The sequence below is a fragment of the Rhopalosiphum maidis genome, chromosome 3 (genome assembly GCF_003676215.2).
Source record: "Rhopalosiphum maidis isolate BTI-1 chromosome 3, ASM367621v3, whole genome shotgun sequence".
In the NCBI taxonomy this organism is placed as follows: domain Eukaryota; kingdom Metazoa; phylum Arthropoda; class Insecta; order Hemiptera; family Aphididae; genus Rhopalosiphum; species Rhopalosiphum maidis.
This window is the reverse complement of record NC_040879.1, coordinates 64,021,683-64,047,885: the sequence shown is the minus strand read 5'-3', so window position 1 is coordinate 64,047,885 and position 26,203 is coordinate 64,021,683. Positions and strand designations below refer to the sequence as shown.

At 26.6% G+C, this 26,203-nt stretch overlaps 1 protein-coding gene across 1 annotated transcript in view; it reads right to left on the bottom strand.

The window, feature by feature from the left end:
• LOC113556480 (Down syndrome cell adhesion molecule-like protein Dscam2) overlaps positions 1–26,203 on the bottom strand; it is a 273,062-nt gene that overhangs the window by 57,992 nt on the left and 188,867 nt on the right. The window contains exon 8 of the mRNA XM_026961446.1: positions 19,614–19,791. Within this exon, the coding sequence (XP_026817247.1) occupies positions 19,614–19,791 (178 nt within the window). The remainder of the gene's footprint in view (positions 1–19,613; positions 19,792–26,203) is intronic.

Here is a 26,203-nt window from a genome sequence, read left to right as displayed (position 1 = left end):
TATTAAAATCAAATTCTAGACAGAGTTTTATTTATTATAAATATTTTAAGCAATGACCAGTGAATAAGTAAACCAACATTTTGCAGTTTATTAGTAAACTTAATTTTAAATTGACTTATTTATAGATATGAGCTACTCGTTCAAATTTCGATTTAACATAAACTATATAATACTCCGAAAATATTCTGCTACAAAATAAAAATAAAAAAAAAACATATTATCATTAAAAAAGTTATCATTTTAAAATATTACTGTGATGAAAAATATTGAAAAATATTCTTATCATCGACTTAATATTATAATAAAACAAAAAAATATATATATTTGAAATAATAAGTGTCTTTTAATCAAAAATATATTCTAAAATTATAAATTTAGATTATTCTATAATTTAGGAATCTTCAATGTATAGATACTGTTTGTAAAATGTACTAGTGACACATGTAGTGAAAAATAAATTTGACCATCTCATTATATTCTCGTATGAAATTAAATGCATATTATCGAACTTATAGCTATCATATTATTGTATAGATTAATTTAATAATATGTTTATGCAATTTTATTTTAATCCTTATAGGTAACCATAACGTTTGTGCCTGGATGTGTAACTTATTATTTATTTTTAAAAAAAGTCAGATTTATGTATTTCGGAACTAAATAATATTCAGTTTAATAACGAAAGAATAAGCGTTTATTCTTTAAAGCATGATAACGTAGGTTTGTTTTATGCCGGCAAACAAAATATTTTTATCTAAACTATTATAAATTAAAAATCTTACAAATTGTGAAGCAGTACTTAAATTGATTGCGATCCTTCAATGGGAGTCCTACATACACAAGTATTATAAATTATACATCTATACATCTAAAAGAGTTTTTCTTTTTTCGTCTTGTTCATTATATAACTTTACGCTGTACGATAAATCTTAACAAAAAATAAATGTATTTTAGAAATTTTGTTTTCGTAAATTCATCGGAAAGTGGTCATTGAATACAGAATATCGATTAATAATAACGATAATCGTGTTTAATTTCCTAGCACTTTGAGTGAAATGAAAATCAACAAAGTTCTGTTGGTTATTGTATAGAATTTTTCATTGCGTCAATTATATTCCTTTTAAACATGATATGACATAACACCATCGGTATTCAGAAAATTAATATTATTTTTGTTATATTTTAAAATGCATTTACGGTCCTGTGATTGGATAAACAAAAAAATTCGAATTCAAACTAGATAATTAACTTTCATGTATAAATGTATCAAAAAAAATTTTCTGTATGTCCATTTATTTATTAGAAATTACACAATATATTATGGGACACGGGTATATGGACATTTATCAAATTTTTTATATGAACATAAAATGTTATATATTATTTATTTTATATTTTTATAATTACATACTACTATAATGATACTCAACGTTCAAGTTTAACTATTCTGTAAAATTTTGTGTCGTAATGATATATTTGTTTATAAAATATTATGTGACGAGTGTATTTCATGCAGTAAAAATCATATACCTATGATACGTGGAGAATAATTCGATTAATCAAACTCTTTAAGTATTGCTTTACTTAAACCGCGTTAGACCGATCACAAAAAATACAAACTCCCATATTTAATCTAAATCATTTGATCGAGAACAAAATTGTTATGCTTAAAACTGGAATTATCGATATAAGAATAAGAAATTCGCATCATTAATTTGATACCATAATAAAACTATGGATTTTTTTGTGAAATGTGAGTGTATATAAAATTTACCAAAATTTCAAATGATGAAAAAATTGTATGTTAAACAAACACGTTGAAGGTAACTAAATAGGAGTACAAACACGTCTTGACACATGATATAATTATAAGTATAATACACGAAAATTCTGGAAGTTAATCGAGATTTGTATTGATCGTATTTTGTACGGATCGAATAATATAATACGAATATAATAAAATTGCAGAGTAAATATTACACTTATTTGCAGCCCTTAACGTATCAATATGGTAATATCAATAATAAATAATATAATATTATATATTATTATTGTTATTATTATCAATTATCGTAGTATACGTCGTTTTATCTCGAAGGAATATAAATTATAATTTATAACGCACTGGGTATTCTAGGTTCTGTCTGCCATTGTGTGTTGTATACGAATATATTACTGTCTTCGGATTATCTAGTCATTATTCTGTGAGAAAATACGTGTTGGATGCAACTATTTTCATTTACGTGTAGTAGGTATAATAATATAATGCATACGTAGGTGTGTACGCGTTTTGATGGACATCCTTAGATGTTCATGATTTTTCCCATCAAGCAGATAAGTAAACCGTAATCTACGCTGTCGTTTGAAATCCCAAACTTCATCTATCATTCAGCATTGTTTGTTCTTGTATTAATGTCAAACTTTAGACACACTAACACCTTTGAATAGTATTAAGGTTGTTACCGTTATTAGCATTTCCAGAGCAGAGGAAGCTTATATTATATTGGTTCGGCTTCGCGTTCGCTGTTCTTTTCGAACAACAGACCGTTAATTGCCACAACAATGCATACCTATTCCGATGATATAATACGAATTTCGGTTTAAGTATACTCGCCATTGCGTAGCCTGAGCAATTCCGTTGAATGGTACGTGATGAATGACAGACTAGATATTAATATTTGGTTTACGCGCAATGCCCTATTATAACGTACGGCAATTCAAACAGTGCGGATCTTTGGAAGTTTATTAAAATACAGATCGTCGAGGTCGTAATGAACTTTAACCACGCGATGAGTCCGGTAGTGTACGACATAAAACTTAGGGGGGCTGAGGGGGGGGGCACATTACAAAAAAGTTAGAGAAGCACTGGTGTATGAAATTTGAGACAGTAGTGCAATGCGGTCTACGTTTCGAAGTAGTAAAACCTCTGGGGCAGAAGTGAATAAACACAACAATAACAACGGCAACAGGTCGATGTGTTCGATTACAGTTAATACGATCATAATAATTATCGCGATTCGATAAAAATTGCTGAAATCGATGTAATTGGTTTTTAATTATTCAAAAGTTTACCATCAACAAAATTCTAAACGGCGAGTATACTAAAATCGATAACTACACTCAAACATTTGAATATTTTAGGTGCGTACTAAATTACATTTTACTACAAGATATTATATTACCGATTTTTTAATTTACGTATACAAAATCCGATGAAAATATTTTAATGAACCATCTTATATTTTATTCTACCTACTGGGTTTTCTAATGATTATATTTTCTTTTCAAAAAATTTGATGGCACAATAATTCGACTAATTTTAATAATTTTAATTTAAAATATCTCCTATAACTTTTTCACTATTCATGGGTCATTTACCACGAATTATACTATGAACATTTTTTGATTTAATAAGTTCGGCGATCAAATACTGTATAGAATAATAATGTGTTTACAATAAATTGCTTTAGATTCTACTGTGATTGTTTTTACAATGATTTTCGGGAGAATTTTATTTATATTTAATAATTTTTATTTTATATTATCGATAATTCAATCAAATTATGTTTTATTGTATATTATTATAGTTTATTTAAATAAACAAAACACGTTTGTAAGCAAAACATATTTTAATATACATACATTTTTATATGATATATAAAACAGAAAAAATAACATCTAGAGAAACTTGCGTAACTACTGCTGTTTTTACAAGCTGTGGTTATGATATTTACTTTATATTAATTGATGTTTTGGAACTCTGACAAAAATAAATATTATGCACATGGTGTGTATGAGAAATATTATTCCGTTTTTGTTTCTGTATATATTATTTAAATTAAAAGTAAATATTGTTTAATCTTTTAAACTATATCAAACTATTAATGAATAAATGCGATTGACTAAAAAATATTTATAACAGTGTATTTTTTCAGTTATCAACGCTGTAATATTGTTTATAAATATAATATATTATTTATAATATAATTTTTAATAATTGTCTATATTTATAAAAAAAATTTTCTTCAATAAATCATTAATATATTATAGCTGTTATTATAATTCATCATACGGGTATACTGTTAAAAAAAAAAGATGAATATATGCATTTTAAGGACTTAATTGCATTTCGAGTATTGTTGAATTTAAATACTATAACTAATGTATATAAACTATACTACTATACTAAAGATATAATAGTAAAATAAAATAAACGAAAAATGGTGGTTTTTATATTTTGAGCAACGGTATAAAAAAAAAATTGAAAATGAAATATAAGCTCTTCATAAATATATACTTTTGTTTTATAGACATATATATAGTTTAAATTTGTACTAAATTACATATGTTATCTATCCCAGACGATCAGTATTATGTGTTATATTTAAAAAGGTACTGGAGCCCTGAAACCTTTGCATGTCTTATATAATTATATACACACAATTATATTTTCAAATACCATGTTAATTCGGTTAAAATTAATTCAACGTGCTACATATTACTTATATGAAAATAAATTACTTTACTTAATAAAAATATCAAAAAACATAACATGAAATATTTTTAGTAATTTAGGCTAATAGACCGTATCTACTCAGAATTTTTTTTTTTTTTTTGTATATAATGATTTATTAAATAAATTTACACAGTTACCTACCAGTTTTCTGCCAGAAAAGCAGTATCTTATTCTTGGCCACATGCTTTTTTTATAATTAAATTACACATTTTAAATCCTTATTTTGTTAATAATTTTGGTAAGTTGATTTTAACCCATTCAAGAGTGTAAACAGTACAAAAATAACAACATTTTTAATTGTATTTATTTATGTGATAAAAATAATATATTTTTACTGAGGAAATTTCACAGCTGAAACCTAACCTAACCAAATACAACCCAGTGATGAATAAATTGCATTTTATGCGCCATTAAAATATTGAGAGTTAAATATTTACAGAACATAATGTATTATATGATTTTGGATAAAGAATATTTTAAAAAATATAGTAAAAAATCTGACGATTTCAGATGAATAATTGAATAATTAAATAATATGGAATAAAACGTTGGATATTTGCCACGTGTGCACGTTTGCTTTATAAGCTTACGAATCGATTTCGGGTTTCTGAGTGTATGAGTTGGTTTGTTTAACTCTCATTAAACGCCTTTGATGGTTCAATTGATAGATTTCGTAAGACAATCACAAATTCAAACACTTTATTATTTCTACTAATCATTTTAATATTAAAAGATAACAAACCTAACTCACTGTCAGAGTCAAACAAGCATACAGTATTTTATTTTGTTCTGCACACGGTAACAAAATGTTTCTGTAGAACAACGACAATAATATGATTGTTTGCTGTGAAAATTTCTAAGAAAACAATGAACACGTAGGACTTATAGAATGAAAATCAAAAGTCTATTAGTTGAAAAAATAGTATTGTGATTGTCAACTCACTATTGTTTGACAATAAAATACGACATCGCTGTGTTCGATAAAATCGGAATTATAAATTTGTAATGTGTAATAATAATATATAGAAAAAAAATTAATTTTGAAGCAATTTGTTTTGTTTTTCCATCTGATATTGGAAGGTAAAATATTTAAATTCATATCGTCCTACTTAATTTATTATTATTTTGATGAATTTTAAAAAAAAAAAAACAATAATAATAAAAAAAAATAAAAACCACAACCAATTTGCAAATTAACAATAATACTCATTAAAGTGCTCCTATGCAATACTCACGTTGCTTTTTGATAAGTCATAACAATATAAAATTCGAAAAATATCTGGATTAAGTTAAAAATACAAAAAATGGACTAAATTGAATTCATAATCACTTATATTTTTTCCAATTTAAGTAAAATAAGTAATACAATATTTAACAATTGTTTTTAAGTATTATTATTAATGGCCGTTATAATTATATATTTTACTATATTTGTAACAAGCTAATTTGTATCTATAAATTGTTAATATATCCTACTCTGAAGTGTATGTATTTAACATGAGTGTTAAGTATCGATAATTAGATATTACATAAGTTTATGTATTTATAATTCTTTTTACATTTTTACAGCTGATCATTTTACATTTTATATTTAATAATAAAAATATATTATTAATTTATTATAATATATTACATTCGTCAGTGTAACTATTTTAACACAATATTTTACACATAGTTCTGAAAAGTATTGATGTAGTGTATTCTGCAACCTAATTATAATTGGCTCTTATCAATACATATTATTATAATAATACAAATAGTTGACATGGTTTTTTTTTTTTTTTAACTTAACATTTTTTATCGTAAACTTAATACTAAACGCCCTCAAACGCATTATAATACCGTATTGGTTGCACCATAATACGAGGAGTCGTCGACGAAACAACTTAATAAATTATATTTTTCAATAGAGCGTAGTTGATTGTTAAATAATTATAACAAAAGACTAATAATTTTTTTCGTGAGCAATGCGTTGTAATACTAACGATTACGTATTTAATTTTGATAACAAATATTTTCAATGTGTGTTTAAGAATATGCTTCATAAAAATAATATTATTGAATAATTAAATTAACAATTAATTGATATATCAACTGACGTTATAAAAAACCAATTTCTGATGTTAAGTTTAAAGATACTATAAAAAATGCAAGTAGTTATATTGTAACGAAGACAGAAGTTAATAAAACTTTTAACTCATTAATACTCGTCACTCTTCCTTCCTTCTAGCTATAGAAATATTTTTTTATTTTTACACAGTTTACACAAAAACATTACTTGCTATACTTTGTATAAATCATAAAAAAAAAAATCAATTTAACAAAAATTTTAATTTAAAACACCTTTGAAATCTCGTGTGAAAAACATAATATATTAAATAATTTCAGAAAAATGTCTGTCAGTCATTTTCAGAAGACGTTTTTAAAAGATTTACTTTTCCATTGATATGAGCGTTCCTTTTAAATCATTTTTAAACAAATTAAAACACCGTGTCCTTTTTTTTCAATGTAAAGTTTTCTGCGTACAGCTGTGTCACACTTATCTCGATCACTGATGACGTGTACGCAGGTGTTATTACAGTGACATTCGATGTTTTAATTTTATTAGGAATGTATTATATTTTTATAATGTTATAATGTTGCAAAGTTATAGACGATACGTATCCAAAGATTATTATAACGTCTTTAAATATTATTCAATTAAATATGAATAGATAATATCATACAATAAATGTATATATTGTTTATTGTTATAAGCACTAATGATTATTAGATAATATTGTATGAAAAACAATTAAACTATAATAATCTAATTTAATAATAATAATATTAATACATTTAAATAGGTACCCAATTAGAAAGATTGCCTCATATTGTTATATTATACAGTTACCATATTATTTCGATTTTTTTTAAATATTTTAAATTACTATAAACGCCAATGAAATAAGAAATATTTAATAAGTATATGCTTATCAAAACCAGTACTAACTTGACACTACACTAAGAGGAATTATCTGACTTATAAAGAGTCTGATTATTGTATATGAAGGAACGGTAAGACGAATTTCAAATGTTAAATATTACTGACATTTATAATGCGAGCTTAGGTAACTTTGTAAATTAGATTTTAACAGTATATTTATAAGCATAAAATAAAAAATATATTAAAGAATAAAATATTGTATATTTTCACATTATTAATGAATAAGAATAAACTTAAGTTAAACAAGACTGATATAGGTCTTTCTAAGTAAAATAATACAAACAATATCTCCCGTTGTAATAACATATTATATTATTAATTAAAATTTTAAAATATTTATTTCTATGTCTTTTATTATTTTATATAAACAATAAAGACACTTTGAATTTCCAAAAACAAAAATTTTATTGACTGTTAATAAAATAATGTCTTATTTTGGAAGTATTAATGTGAACGACCATAAACGTGACTAGATAACATCTGTCCGTCGCTGTTTGTTAATTGACTGTTATTATCTTCACACCACAAACTGCTGACAAGTACGTGCTAGTATTGTGTAATGAAGGCAATTATTAGCGACTGACAAATAGAAAATACTAACTTGGCACAAAAATATCATACAATATGTGACGTTACATTTTTCGACTCGTATAACGAAAAAATAAAAATTTAAGTACGATCGTTTATATGCTTGACTACACAGTGAAGAGGTCATTTGTATTTTAATTATCAGTAAATGAAATACGAAATACATCAAACGTGCAAAAGTTTTGTTAATATATAAGTTTATTAAAATATTATATTGTGGACGTAGAAAACAAAACCAAATACCCATCACAAGAGTAGCACGTCATATTATTTCATACTAAAAAGTTAGTGTTTTATTCGGGAACGAGTACGGCGGGATTCTGGTGATTATACCTTCTTTGAATATTCATTAAAAACAAAAGTTTTTAATTTAAACTTTTTCCGTAATGCATTATAATATATATTAAAACGGTACATATACAGAATATTATATGCACACATATATCAACGACCAAAATCAACAAACACCATAACCCGATAAGACCATTCGTGGAAAAACGATATGGTGACTAACAAAAATAGCATATTCACTGTGATGAAAATTGAGCGGATGACGAGGTTTTCACAACTAATATGGTACATATTCAAATCTGTTCGATTAGGACACAAATACCAGTGCACTGTGACTGGAGAGAGAACCCATAAATTTTAATCTTTGAACGATACTTGTCTACGATAAATTCAGACCTGTGCGATGAACAATGTCCTGAAGTCACCTCTGTATCAAGAATATATTTTTAGAATAATTAAAATCGTATTATCATTAAATTTGTTGTTCTAGCTCACCATAACATTTACCGTTAATGAATTCTAAATGAAAATTAGTAACTAAAATTATATAATATCAGCTACATCAATTAGCTATGTAAATAAAAGGTATCTCGTGTTTTTAAAAATGTAAATTTGGTTTTATTTTTTTACATAGAATTTGCGTGAACACAGAAGATAATTGAGTTGATAAAAATGCCATCTCAGGAAAAAAAAACGACCAGAACCACTAAATTGATTTCAATTCATAAATACATATATAAAATCAATAAGTATAAATCATAGAATTTTAATATTTTTTCCTTAATACAATTTTAAATTATGAGCATAGAGATGTATTGGTAATGTATTGGTTTTACAAAAATTTCTGATTTTTTTTTTATTTTTTTTATTGTGTCATGTTTTTTGGTAGCAGTAAAAAATAAGTTTTTTATATACAATTTGATATAGTGTGTAGTACATATTTTGAGACTTAATAACTAAAAACCTACAGTATTCTTCAAAATAATCGTGTAAAACCAATACAAATTATTTTAAATTTAAATTTCCACTTTCGGTAACCACGATTAATAAAAATATATTTCGCTATTACATAGATAGCTCAAGAGTTAGCTGATTATGTCATATCAAATAATATTAAAATAACTTATTGTATATACTTTTCATAATTATTATTGTACAAATATATAATAAAATACCCTTAAAAATATATGCTGGCAAACCGTTTCCGCCCAGAATTGTTTTTAATTGCATACAATTTCGTATTATTAAATTAAAATTTAACGCATATATTATAGTTATCTTTTCTATGATGAGGTACACTCGTACCTACTTGTCCGTTTTTTATTTTATAATATACCTTGTATGTCCATTGGCCGGCGCGATATATAGGCAAATTCGGTACATATTCGCGTAGGTGTCTTTCAGACGACATCCCGCGTGGCACACTATCCATAAGTAATATTATTATTAATTTTTAAATTATTTGGCTGACCTATACTTTTAAAAATATTTATTTTTGATTTAATTAGAACCGAAAAACTATATACGTCTCACAATGTTACTATTTCTTACACAATAATAAAAAATAAACAATATTTTTTTTCAAACCAAAAGTTACGTAAAAAATATGGGTAACAATATAGTGAAGCATACCGGACGTGTAGTGATTTACTATACTTAGAATAGTATCAATGATTAATACATATGAGACTAAATATAATTAATACTTTGATAGTAAATTTAATAGTTTATTAATATATGCAATTGAAATTTGGAAAAATTGGAGTAATTGGACCATATTAATTTAATGTAACTAAAACACAAAATACGAAAATTTAAATACGATAAACACGCGATGATTTATAATAAGAATTTAATTTTGTATTTAGTGATTTATTTAATATATTTCTATAGATTATAACGCAATTTAACCTTAAATCAACCTTACATAAAATATATTATCATAAGGTAGCGAATAATTGTAAATACATATTCCGTGTTATTTACATACCGTTTAATATATTATATAATATTATAATTAAAATAATATATAGAATACAATTTTTAATTTGTATTTTTTTTAAATATTAACATTAATGAAAATGATATTTATATTGTTTTCAGTCATTGAAAACAACATATTTTCAGTGCCAGATCAACATGTTGTAGTTTGACTAAAATAAAACTCACTAAAACATTTTTTACTTAAAATTTGTAATTAGGTAATTGTTAAGAATTAAATTTTTCATATCAAAATTGTCAACAACAATTCTGTTTTATAATATTAAAAATTAATGCTGTTATAAAACATGTTAAACAATGATAACGATAAAAGACCATTACCATTGTATATTATTTTAATTTATTTTTAGTGTGTTAACATTATGTAAAAACACATTTTTGAAAACTTCAATAATTGTTGAGATAATGAGTTCATGAATAATTTTAACTGCAAAAATTATCACTTACCGTATAAAAATTATTCATAGTATATATTAATTACTTAACTGGTACCAACAAAAAAATATTATTACACTCGTAGCTACATAATATTACAACACACTTGATGTTAGCACTTTTACGAAATTTTACTTATTAACCACTTTTTTCGAGGTAATTTGCTTATTAATTTATATCTATAGCATTTATAATTTGCATGTTGAGCAATTCAACAATAATTCGTCATTTTAGCAAGTTAATCAAAAGTAAAGACATGATTTTGAATAATGTTTTTTTTTTTTTTTAAATTATAATTTAATGTGTAAATAATATGTCATAAAATATAACGTATCACTTGTACTCTGTGGACTTTTTGATATTCATTATTTCCCGGTGTTGACGTATCGAATGTCTGAGTTTCATCCAGTTCAGTATATTATATTACATTTTTTGCAGCTAACATTGTACGAAGATAAAATGTAATTATTTACTATAATGTCGATATAAGCCGGTCCCAGAATCATTTACATATAACTGTAACACGTCCTAGCGAATGCGTATTTTGGTGACTATCCTAACTTAGCATACAAAGCATAAAATATTTATTATTTATAATAATATGATAACGCGATATACGCACATGACAGTTACCACAAAAATGAAATTGTTTACCTAACGCCGAACATCGTTGCGCGGACGATCCATCAATATTTCATACGGCCACGAGCCGCAATATAAATCGAGTGTAACGCGTTTTAATATAACGCGCAAAATCAAATCGTATAAATCTGTAATAATAATATTTCCACCACCGACTCGTTATTATTCTACCACTACTATTGCTACTATTACTATTATTATAGGGTATTTGTACAGTGCAGTTGAGCGGATGATAGTAATATTTTTGAAACTATTTGGCCGGTCGGAACGATTTACTTTATGTGCACAAGAAAACGCGTATGGTATAATAATGCAAATACGAGTATACACGAGGCACAAGCGCATTCAGGTACCTAACTATAATGGAATACACTCACGTATATATCACGTATAGGACGCAAAGTAATGCCATACTTTTGGAACGACTCTAGCCGACGTTGATTTATACATTATGTACAGAATATGATGGATGTTATTTTAACAAATTACTTTGCATGTTTTATGCACACTTGACGTATAGCAGTGCATTATATTGTTCGATAACGCATAACGCGCCCGTACGCGCCCCTAACCCCGGATCCATTATAAATAATAATAATAATAATAATAATAATAATAATACAATAATAATGCGCTGAAGGTGGCGAGAATCAGTGGCATTCGATTGTCTGTCGTGCGTGGCAATACGATAATGTATTATTACTTATCGTGTTATATAATTTAAGGGTACGGCGCACTTATGTATAAGATAATAATATTATTATCATAACGAATGCACTATATTATTACACTATCTCGGCAATAATGATACTCACGTGTATGACTTGGCACCGCTATATTCAACGGCGGTCAAAAGGGGGCTCTGATATTATTTTCAAATATCCGCTTAAAGGAATACAAGTAAATCCCGCGAGCGTTTCCGGACGGACCACCAGAGTATACCTCAGCCCCGCAGCCACTATATATTCAATATAATGATACAATACACGTACACCGCACTACGTATATATTCATAGTGGTCCCGGTGAACAAAACTCGACGGGACTGTTTCCTGTTGCGAGATGGTTATTATTATAAAGGTATATAATATATGTATACAATATATATATATATATATAATATAATATAATACGTACATATAAGCACATATATTATAACAAAGGTCGACTGGTGGTCCTGACCACAACAGTGTAATATATAGAAACCGTTCACTATTATACTTTAACATTAAACTATTTAAATAATATAGTTCAAATGTCAGTGCATTAGTAGATACTAATCTAAGTATTATTTCGTTCGCAATCGCGTTTTGTATATGGAATAACGTGTAACCAAATGGTCAGAAATTAGTTCGTTTCAATATTATAAATCATAAGCCATGTAATATATAATTACTATGACATGATTGAACATTAATAAAACGCAATAATTCGGTGCTTTATACCCAAGTAATATTAGTTATAAATGTTATAATATTTCCATTCAATATATTATGTTTGATATTGCATAGTTTTGTAGGAAGCATTCAGTATTTTAGCAACTTCGACTGTTGAAATGAGAAAATAAAATGAAAGAAAATGAACTTTGTTTAATTTGAAACAACGTATTTTAGTTAGTATACTATTATGAATCTGAATTCAATCCTGTTCTATATATTTTAGTAAATTCAATGATTGAAATGTGGAAGAGTACTATTCAAGATTACAATAATTTTACATTATAACAAAAAAATGTAAATCGCGTTTAATATATTATGAATTATGATACATTAATCATATACAGATTTAATATATGACACAAAAACAAATTATAGTTAGAAACAAAAAAAATAAAAATATTTTTTCCTGGAGCACTCATTTATTTTAAATACAATTTTGTTTGAGTATAATATTAGTGTATCATGTTTATATTGTTATCCATACTTTATTGCTAGACAATAACCCTTGACAAATACAAAAGCTATTTATGAACGTATAACGCCGAACTGCAACGTATTCTACGGAATAATGATCGAACACTACATATAGTATTGCAGTATGTAACTCGATCGACGGATATGATTTAAAATAATACACACGCTGAAGTGTTGGACAGACAAAGTTCTCATTCTAATGTTCACACCGGTTTTGTGTGTGTGTGTTAAGTTGAACTAAGTATTACCCGTTTTACTAAATTTATTAAATTTCTCAAATGTTTAAAGCAGTGAAAAATCACAAATGAGTTAATTTTTGTTTTTATGAAAAATTTGAACATGTTTCAATGAATGTTATCACATTACAGGTTTAGTTGGTATGATAGAAAAAAACATACAGTTCATTCTACAAAATAATGACCATATTTCGCAATATTATTTTCTTATTATATGATCATAAAATAATATTCATTACGAATTTAGTAGAAAAATCGTTACTATAATTTGATTTATTTGCATTTTTTTTTTTCAAATTAATTATGGTATTTTGCAGTGAAAGCTTGCCTCTCGCCTGTAGATTAAATTAATTAAATTATGATATTACGAGTAAACCTTATGACATATTACACTAAACATTTTTGAAATATGCTATTAAAATAACAATAAAAGCTTTTAAATACACAGCTAAGATAATGTAAAAAAAATATGAGAATAAGTATACTTATTATCAAAATATATGTACACTAATTAAGTTATATACTATGAAATGTTTTAAAATTGATGCACATTTTTTGTATAATATAACGCATAAAATATTTAAATATAAACTCAATATTTAAGTTTATGTTTTACTAAAATGTTATCAAAATAAATGTATATCTGACATTCTCATTTAGAATACATTTACAATAATTACAAAAAAATAATGTATAAACACAGAAACCTCTAATTCGGAATACAAAACTTATTTTTTCTATATCATACATGGTTATGAATGGTATTTAAATCAAATGCATAATTATAATAAAGTCGTGTCATCAAAATTGATTATAAATTGTGTCGAGTTAGTAGTTATCTCGGTTCTGATTTTCTGAGATATTTTGCCTGTTGTCATTATAATACTACCGGTTTTTCATAATAAGATGATATCATCATTTTGAGGCTCTAGTTGTGCCCGGAGAATCCAGAAATCTGTTGAAGCTGAGGCCGTAGGCGAAAAATCCAACAAGCAGATAAAGGTTTTTATAAGGAAAACAATTTATAAAAAAAAGTATAATTCAAAACAATGATTTAATTGTTTATCTTACAATTATCCTATTCTGAATTTAAAAAATAAAACACGCCAATCACATGGTACTATTTTTTTTTTTTTTTGAAAAATATTAATTATTAAATTAAACTTTTCGAGTAGGTACTATACTATTCTTAATAGGTGGACCGAGTATGTCGTTTATTTCTACATAAATAGTTCTACCAATATAATGATGTGATATTGGACCCAAATATTATGAGATATTTTGAAGAATGTGATTTATCTCTTTTTCCCAATACCGAGAAAAAGGAAAATGGAGACGATTGTGTGGGACTATATTTGAATATGAATGTTGATAACAAACAATAAATAAACTTAAATTTAAAAAAAAAATAACGTTAACGTGACGTACGGTACTCATTGTACACATAGACATTTTAGAAACATAATGACGCCATTAGCAGTAAAATGCTGTAGACAGAAAATACCGTTGGAAATAATTACAAAACGGTCAAGATTTTTACGATACGATTTTCGTAAATTAGTCATCGAGAACTGCAGACGAGTCAATCACACCGCCCGTCAAACGTATGTGTGCCTATCTCCAGCAGTATACGTGTTTGTAGTCGTCGTCTCGTATACCCATGAGATAGCCACAGTAGCCAGTTAGAACCGTTGACTTGCTGCGGCGAGTAGATGACGAAACACGTCTGACCTCTGACAGATTGCAAATATCGCCAGACGGAGACCCACGGGATCGACGGCAGAAAAATTACAGGAGAATTCGGTCAGCTCGAGCGACTTTTCGGTGAACAAACGGGAACGAAATATAAAGGTATACATACGCAGAAATAGAAATTAACGAATAAAAAATGAATAAAACAATATAGCAATCGATTATCACCGAAAGCCGCGACAACGCGGTGGTATTGTGATATTTTTTATTATTATAAATAACAACGTGCTATACGAGACAATAAGATAAGAACAAAACATTTATTGCCGAATAACAATACAGCTATGGCAACCGTGAAAAATTGATGATGCAAAAGAGTGATGTGATAAAAAAAAATAATCAATGATTATAAATAATTATTAATCTGTACACTGCGCTTGTTTAACCTATATTTTTAACTATAGATTTCCGTAGTTTCCAACAATTTTCGAAATCCTTAACCCTCGTACATTTATATCATTGTACTTGGTTACCGCGACAAATTAAGAACAAAATCTAGTTGATATATAATAAATACACAGCTCACCCTGTTTAATATATTCGTTGGCACGGTATATTACATAAGCGCAATGTTCTTAAGCCACTAAAATGTTAGTCGTCTCTACAATACTATAAAAGCCTCCTTTAAGATTCAACGCGGAGCGATAAACGTATTTCAATGTAATTACTAATTGAACATTGATATGTATTTATTTTTGTGTCTGCCATCGTTTTAATGTGGTCTCTAGTATAAAATTGGACATTTTAATTAGTCACTCTGGGAAGCAGGGGTGAACACGAAAGACGATTTGGCAAGTAATCCGCTATTTCGAATAGTTGAAGCATAATGTACCTCATCGTAGAGTAAGTCGCGGTGAATTTAATAATAATATATGCTATTATATATACCAAAATTGATTTTAAAACAAAATGGCCATCTGCACATATAATTATGTATAATTTATTATAATATATTTATAATAATTATATTAAAGTAATTTAACTTACTTTAAAAATATAGTATAAAATTTAGGCAATTTCTTAAAACTGATCTAAATATTTTAAAACACCATTCGGTATAATAAAATAAACTAATAAACGTGATAGTGTTAGCATAAATACAAAATATCTATAAATTAAGTACAATTCAAACTACAAAAATAGTGTTGAAATATATTTATTTAAATATCTATTTTTGAATTAATATTTTTAATTTTTGAAAGAACACATACATGAGATCTTGTATTAAATTTTTAAGCTTTTGTACCTTATCTAAAACTTAAGGTTTTATCTAAATTTGAAAAAAAAACAATAGCTTAAAAATTATATTTCTAAATACCTTCAAATAATTAAAAAAAGAGTCAAATTATTGATATTTTGAAAATTCTGATATAAACATTTGGTGAAGTATCTATGTTTATTATTTATTTATTTATAGTTATTGCAATATAAGAAAATACATTTTGTCAAAAATTGTTTGAAAGATTTTAGTTCAAAACTTTATCTTTCTTAGTTTAAAATAAAAGTAACCGATAATGTTATGTATAATAATTTATTTATGTTTAAATATAAGTGTATAATTTAAAATAAATGCTCATTATTTGACCATTTTAGAACTTAAATATTTGTTTGGAATCATGTTTACAAAAAAAAAAAAAAGAGGAAAATGCAAATAAATGATTTCCAAAAAAAAATAATGTATACTACACCTGTGCAAACCACACATAAAATAACAAACAACGTTATAACTTATAACGAATGCGATTCGTTGACAATGATGGGCTTACAAGTTATGATTACAATTTAATGAACTAAAACTGGCATATTAAGAATTTCCAATTATCTAAAACTCATTTCATACTATACAATTGCTGTTTGAATATTTTCTTCAATAATAATAATAATAAATCAGATGGATTTCCAGTAGAGTGCAGAATATAATATCATTTAATACTGCCGCGTGCGAGTAAACATTCCGTATTAAATACGAATTCACCCCTATGAGGGCACCTCGAAAAGCATTTGTTTCATACAAATTTATTCACTGTTTAATTGAAAGTGTGATATTGTGGACACAACAACTATGACACACAGAACCGTACTCGAGCACCTGGACCCATCGTCAACGGATTCGATGAAACGCGTTCATTTTTTTTTTACAAAATTCTATTACTGGGTTTAGTGTTTAACGTGTATGTATTATTATTAAATAGGTAATGTATATATATATGCAAAAATAAGAGTACACGATATACGTCTCGGTGTATATAACGGGTAAAAAATAACCGTATTGGATAAATTAGCTATAAAAGTTCGCTGCGGGTATGCATTGGGGTAACGGTAATATATTACCCCGGCTGATTTACTATTAATAGTAACCCTACTCCGATATTATAAATTTATAATATAAAGGTTATAACCGACGGTTTCGAGAGTAAACGATAAAAAAAAAACCCCGCACTAGAATGCTTTGATTTTTAGAAATGGTTTACTGAGATTTAGAACGAAATAATTTGAAAAGTGTACTTCAATCGAATACAATATAAATACGAGCAACGGTACATAATATAACATAACCGATACAAAATCAAATAATATGATATAAAAATAATATACTAATAGATAATATTATTATATCTGACCGTAGTGTAAACGTATACGTGTACTCCCGTCGGTTCATCATCAATCACATTTTTGTCTTTATAGTTTAGATTATATACGAAATAAACGGAATTAACGTATAGGTGCCCAACAATATAATATTATCCGGTGGAGTTTTCAGACGAATTATCACTCAAAAAATCAGTATGACGACGGAACACTGTACAGTGTACTTATGGACACGTGATGAGCGATATGGAAATACGCCAAAATCAACAATGGCAGCCGTTTTAAATCGAAACGGATTTTGACGTGCCAAATGTCTACGAAAAGTAGACGCGTTGTTACTACTCAACAGGCATCTGTCAGTAGTCAGTATCGTCGTCGTTTTTCGGCGCGAAGAGCGTACGGACCAAAACGGACTATATAATTATTGAGTCTTAACACGCCATACACGTCGTCGTAGAGTCGGTTTAATAACACAAACGGTACGAACGATTGTGATCCGTGTACATTACAGTCGATTTGTTATAGACACTGCTGATTATTCCATTGGCCTGTTCGTAGGAGAGTTTGGTAATCATATAATATTATTGTTACCTTCGTCGTCTGCGACCTGCCCGCGTTCAGGCAGTACACATTCCGTGGGATGTATTTCACACGAAACGGTTCTCAAAGCCCGCGTACCAGGAAGATTCCCATTCGATTATGGTTTCTAAAATTAGCATATTTCGTGCGGACAACGACAAAGGAGACGGATAAATCATTATTTTAACTACAATGGATCGTGGTTTTCAGTCGTCGTCCGTCGACCAAACGACTCGGAAGCGACAATACGAGTGGGGTACGTTTTAGTTTTTACTACAATGCTATATAATAATCATACATTGTATGTACGTTACCATCAGATTACCGGGCGTTAATTATAAACGGATTATGATATTATTTTATGTATTTAAAATAATTAATATCGAATACGGGTTTTTGGATATAAATCATTTCGGTGACAAAGAATTTATAGACTAACGAAATAAAAGATGGGTACGCAGCTAAAGCAGTGCCACACGAAAAGTTAATTTGGAAATATTGTGGTAAAGCCTTACACCGCATATTGTTACTAACTGTTTCTTAAATTATTGGAGATAGTGCAAGAGAAAAGAAGTTTAATTGGTGGGTTCTAATGATATTGAGTTATTTTATGTCAAACCGAAAGCTAGTGGATTTATACTAATTAATTCAGCGTTTTAATTATAAATTCTTCATAGAGATTATTGTTTGTTATACGCTAAGAAGCAGAGAAAATTTGATGAAAAACCGTTTACTAAGTCACATAAGTCACATAAAGTGTTTATATCGTGATAGACTACAGACATAATTTATTAATAAATGCGCGACTTCAATGTGTATTTTATTTCGTGTGTTAGTCTATTTGAACTTTTTATCGGAATAGTTGTCAAAAAAAAGTTAAAATATTCTCTCAAGTTTTATATATCAATACTATATCTCTATAGATCATACATGTTGAATGGTGATATTGTTTTATATTATAAATAATTTGAGACGAAATCAAAATTGAATTTTAATTTTAAACAATTATTTATAGTAATCATGAATTATGATCCAATATGATTATAATATTGTGTTGTAATCGGTTACTTATAGATTTTTACTCACCGCTTAGCCTGAGTTCAGCGAATGAATGTGCCATTTCATTGTTCAGCTTATTAGTGACCACACACTGGTACATGCCTTGATCATCTTTTTGAACGGAATCAACGTTCAGCGTGTAAGTGGGTGGTGTTGATGAACTGGACTTGCGAGGTACGCCGTCTTTCAACCAGGTCACAATTTGCTATATAAAACAAAAACAAATTAATTAATTGTTATAAAATTATAATAATTATTTATAACCAGTGTCATTCCAGTATTACGTCCTTTAATATGAATTTATTAATTATATTTTATCAAATTACCAGCGATTATATTATAAGTAAGGTTGTAATGTAATTAAAATTATTTTCTTAAATATATTTAATTCGTGTAATATATACAAATAAAACTGAAAGTATTAAATATTAAATATATAACGGACATTTTGTATTTATTTTGTAAGACTATAAAGGTATTATAAGTTATCACTTTTTAATGATAATATGGACTGATCTTATCAAAAAAAAATTTTAAAAACTCAATATTATAATACATTATACAAATTTTCTCCGAATATATTCGATCCATACCAAAAACCTCTTCCCTCACAATTTATCTACAATTGGTGCCATTCTCATACTGTCAAATGTGAATTTATTTCTTATTCAATCATCCACAATAATTTCATACATGACTTCATGGCATCATTATCTAAGCTACACCCACTCCATGTTCCATTTATTTTCCATTGTCCAATATTTCGATTCATACTACGTAACTGTCCTCGCACATTTCTCAACTGTTTTATAAAAACTAACTTTTAATTTTAACGGCATTATCTTGTCACACACAACATTTGATGATTCTTTCTATTCCGTCCATTATTATGATCTTATTCTTATAATGTTTACAATGTCTAATAAAAAATGATTTATTTTTCGTAATTCCGCAAAGAGCAAAATTTGAAATTTTACAATATTTGAAATTTAGAACCGTAATAAAAAGTAATAATGTCACAAAGGTCGAATATATCGCGTAAAACAGCTTTTTAGGTTATTAAAAATTAATTATTACAGCCTTGCATAAAAAACAGTGACACAAACGTACATTAGAAATAATAATTAGATACATATTATATTATAATATAAAAGCTAATATTTAAATGTGTTTTCTGTTTAGCCGTTCCATCATAAAACCGTGGTTTCATTCATTACGTTTTATTATTGGATTTGAAATTGAATGGCTTACTTTGATATACTTGTATTCTGAATAATCATAAAAATACTGTATTATATCAAATTATTATTACTATAATACTGTAGCAAAAAAAAAAATGTATGAGAGGTGAGAAATCCTAAAAAGTTATCAAATACGCAAGTAGAATATCTCACAAACAAAATTAATTTTCTTGTAATTTAAATACCCAATAAAGAAAAAAAAAATTATCTCCACAATATTTAAAAGTATATATTATACATTATTTTAGTATTTTTTTTTAATTGAACGCTTTACCCTTGTTAACACGTGGTTTATAATGTAAAACTTTTGAAAACTCATGGATAAAGTTTACTTTTAACCTTCGTACCTAATTAAAATTGAAAAAACAGAATTCAAAAGTTAATTTCAATCATTTAATTTTAAATTATAAATGATTCAACTTCAACACATTATATATTATACTCAGTAGGTATTTAATAATTGTATTTGTATTGATCTTGTGTATAGTTTTGTTTGATATATTATATGTACATTGTAACTATCTATTTGACTATATGTTTTGGGTGATCGCCAATTGTGTTTATCCGTATTAAATATAAATGATTCCTTTAACAACAATGCTTATTATAGCTAGTTCAGTATTGAACGAACAATATAAGAACTGAATGCGATACGTGAAGCTGCCACGTGCCCGTCTAATGGTAAACAACAATAATAATAATTACGATAATGTTATAAAACACTAAGTAATATATTGTATCTGCCGAATAATAATAATGAAGATAATAATACGATTCGACTCGATTCAATTGAGTAATATTATATCGTATTTATATATGACCTCATTATATTTAATATTGTAATTATTATCAATATCGTTTATTGTGTGCGGTACCTAAATGTAACTACGACGTCATATCATTGTACTCGTGTGGCGTTCGGTTTATTGCGAATTGAAAGTCCAAGACTACGTGATGTTCGAACCGATATTGCGTTTCAAATAATATTGTTTCTACGAGCTCCGTAATATTCTTTTATTCGGTCGAGTCAAAAATAAATTGTCACACAATTATTGAAAACTCGATCGCACATAAAAATATATCGCGGGCCACGTCTTATTGCTCAGTCCAAACGTCTTTTCACTCGTGAGTACATCCAAAGAGAACGTTTTAACTGTTCCAAGATCCTTAAACCATGTGGAAATGTGGCAAACAAGATAATACATAAATATACTATTTAATTTCTATACGTAACACGTCGTCGGTGAAATTTGGCAATTTTTTTTTTCAAATACAGAGTAAAAGAAATCCATGTTTCGATAAATTTTACAGCACTTTGTTACGTTAAGGTAACACGCGATCGTGTGTATGAGCTTTTCGAGATAGAAATAATAGAAAGTTGATGCGGAACATGTAAGGACATGTACTACAAAGCCGGATTTAAATAAATGGGAATAAGTGTGTAAGCCGATTATTTCACCTTTTCCCGTGACGTCAATACAGATCACTGCCTATTAGATTGTCGTCGTCGTCTTTATATACTTTTGGTTTTCGTACGATCGAATGAAACGATAATAACAATTTGTTTTTGTTATTAATAATGTGATGTGACGACTCTGTGGAAAATCATTGCATAATAATATTACACCTCGTACATTATAATACGCGTTCTAAGACGCGTTTCTCGTAACACCTGGTATTACGGCGTATAATGTCGATATTGAACATAAATAAAAATCGATATAATAGTGTACTTATTATATGATTCGCGGAAAAAAACGATTTTCGAATTCGTGCGGTAAATTAATAGATCCGGATAACTGCATTGATTAACTGTGATATACGGGAATTGGCGATTCTCAGTATAGTCGATACTCGTTACATTACGATTGCAGGACTTTAAAGTTATTATACGTGATTCGTGTTGGTACCCAGATTACCGTTTGCCGTTTGGTATAATATATAGTGTAGTAATTAATACGTAGTATAATTTGTATTCGATACGAGACGCCGTTTCAAAGTGAATTGGTGAGAATAAACATAATTTTTTAGCCATTCGTATGCGTAGTTAGGACTAACATAATATCCGAAATTCTTATCGGTACCAACTACAGTCTCTTATTAAAAAACACCGTGCACGCATCACATTATTGTTTGTTCAAATATAGTTAAAATATTTTTAATTTCGTGAAGGTATAAAATATTGTTGTCGATGAATAAATTTCATCTTGTTTAGCAATTCTTCTTTGGCACTAAACTATTTATGACATTTATTGTATCTGTTAGCCTAATCTAATCAATAATGATTTATCATTGTTGAATAATAATTTATATTTAAATTTATAGTTCCAAATTAATTTAATCAAAAGATATTGATACTTTGAAAAAATTTTAAAAAATTAACTATTTGACTTAATATAAATAGTCTTACCATCAAAATTGTTCTTATAATCAGATTAAAAAATTGGCTATATTATTTTTAATTTATCCAAAAAAATTTAAATCAAATTTTCATTTTTTTTATTTTAAGAACTAAAAAAATAAAAATTAAAAAATTAAATTATACGTGTAGCACTAGAGTCTCTTAATGATAAATAAAAAAATAAATTGAAAATATTAATTTGAACAAAAGTTATTCTAAAAGTCAGTTCTATCTGTTACAGCCTGTATATATTCTAGACGGTTAGACACATGTTTCATTTTACATTCATTCTGTATTATTACGGAGTCCAATCATATAATATTACATTTTGATTCCTCAAAGAAATGTATAGTAATTATAATAACAATTATATGGCCTGCTAATCTCGTTTTTTTTTTATTTTTTTTTTACTTGATCCGCGTTTTGTTACCAGTACAGGTCATCGTTAAAATAAAATATATTTAAATGTTATTTCAATATACGTTATACTGTACTCCGTATAATTAAGTGTCTTATATAATATTATTTACATATAAATCCTCTCATAGATAGAAAACGCTTTAATTACTACCTACCACGTTTATTTAATTTCTGATTTTGAAATGTATATGTACCTACTACCTATACCTAAATACTATGTGATAAAATACATGGGTTTTATATTATCATTTGAAGAGTGTCATATTTTTATATGACAATATAGATACTCTTTTTTTTTTTTTTAATGCAAGATCCATCCATTTAACAGTAAACTATAAGGTGTATAATTTTTTTAAAAATTAAATTAAATCTACATTTAAATTCAAACGATTTTTCAAATTATTATCTTTATGTAAAAATAATAATACAACGCAACTGTAAGAAAAATGTATTATTTTTTCAGTATTCAAAACTGTTAATGAGATTAACGAATAAAATTAAAATGAGTAAGTAATTTTCAATAAATACATACAATTAGTAATTTATTACAACAATGTGATTTAATATTTATTCTCTTTTAAACTTAATTCGCCTTTCGACTGTCAGTGTAATATATAAATACTATATTAATGTGTGTTACATCATCGGTGATTACTGATTGTGTTCCATGAAATACCTAAAAACTAATTATAGTTCTAACAACTGTTAGACATCTGCTGGTTAAATGTTTCTGACATCTCATTCGTTAGACTTAGCGTAACTAAATTATGTCAATGCTAGATTTAAATTTAATTGTATAGATATATTCTTAAATTCTGGTGAATAACATTGTTTATTTATTTATTTATTTTTGTTTTGTTAAATACTCCCATCGATAGCGCTGTCCATTGGGAGTGAATTATAGATATTTATTTACATAGAATTTACATAATACATCGTTAACAAATACACATATGAAATACTACATTTGACTAAATAGTTAAGTAGAGCTATACAATTGTTTGGTGTTAATTTATATTGAAAAATAATGTGATGATGGTCTGAATAGAGTTAGAGTCCTGGTTTTCTAATAAAGTGTGTCAAAAATGCTCACACTTAATACACAATAAGCAATATGGCATTTTTTTAAAAAAATTATAAGTATAATCATTAAGAATTAATAATTATTATTGTTAAATGTTTCGATTGATATCGTGGTCTTCGTAGTTTTAACAAAACAAATCAATAAATTATTATTAATATTATAAATTTAAAAGTAAAACAATCTTTAAAATGTAAATTTAAATATATATATATATATATATATATATGTAAAACAATGACATATTTACAAAATGTTGCTTGTTTAACCAACTAATGTTTGTATTTACTTACTCTACGTAGTTTTCTAAGTATTATATAACATTTTGTATTTACATATCTCAATCCAGAATAAAACATAATATCAATTTAAAAAGTACGTGTTAACTAGATTTATGTTTATACAAATTTAGCATTTATATTTATTATGATATTAAATATTGTTTTTTCTGTCTACTTGATACTTTATATTTTTGTGTCTATTTGAAAATATTTTATTTTACATGTAATGATAATATATGATATCTTATACCTGTGAAATATAAGACAAGTAAAATAAAATATCAGTCTTTTCACACTCGTACCTATATGAATATTTTGATCATATGAATCCATGTTAGTGCTAAGGAGTAAGTGTCCCACGAAATTGGAACCAATATTTTTTTTAGAGGTACCGAATTTATTATAATATGAGTTTATTTATTTAAAACAAAAAATAAATATATATTTCAAGAACAAATAATTGTATAATATTTCTAATGTCACACCAACAAAAAAATGTGTTTTCAACTAGTTAAACATAATACCTTTTGTTATTCAAATCAATAAAAATTGAATATGTTGGATTTCTTCCAATTTTTAGATCCTACCTATTGATTGTAATTAAAAATTATATTTTAAATAAAGCAATATTAAATACCAAAAAAAATGAAATGATTTAAATTTATTTTTATTATTTAGAAATGTTTAACAAAATTGAAATAAATCTTCAATTAATCTTACATATTTGTTATATTTTCAGTATCTATATTTATAATTATTACTTAATGTTAAAAATCTACAAAAAAAAAAAAAAATTAATGTAGTTTAAATAACGAGTTACATCGATAATACATCTCATAAAAAGATCTAAAAGTATATGCAGAAATGTTTTTTATATTTTCGTATAAGAACCAAATTAAGAACGAAACATTCATTTAATAAAAAAGCTTAACTGAATAAAATAGTGTGCAAAATCTACAAATTTATATGACACATTTGGACTTTTTTCTGACAGGAAAAATATTTACTTAATTAACACGAATAAAAAATTGTTTAAGCTTTAATAAAAAAGGTTTAGAATTACGAATAAATTGGGATAAAATATCTATGTTTAACTTGAATACATTTTTAACAACACAATAAAGTTATGAAAATAATGGAGCTATTTTATTCAACGTAGCATTTCACAACATTTCCTAGTATTAAGATTATCT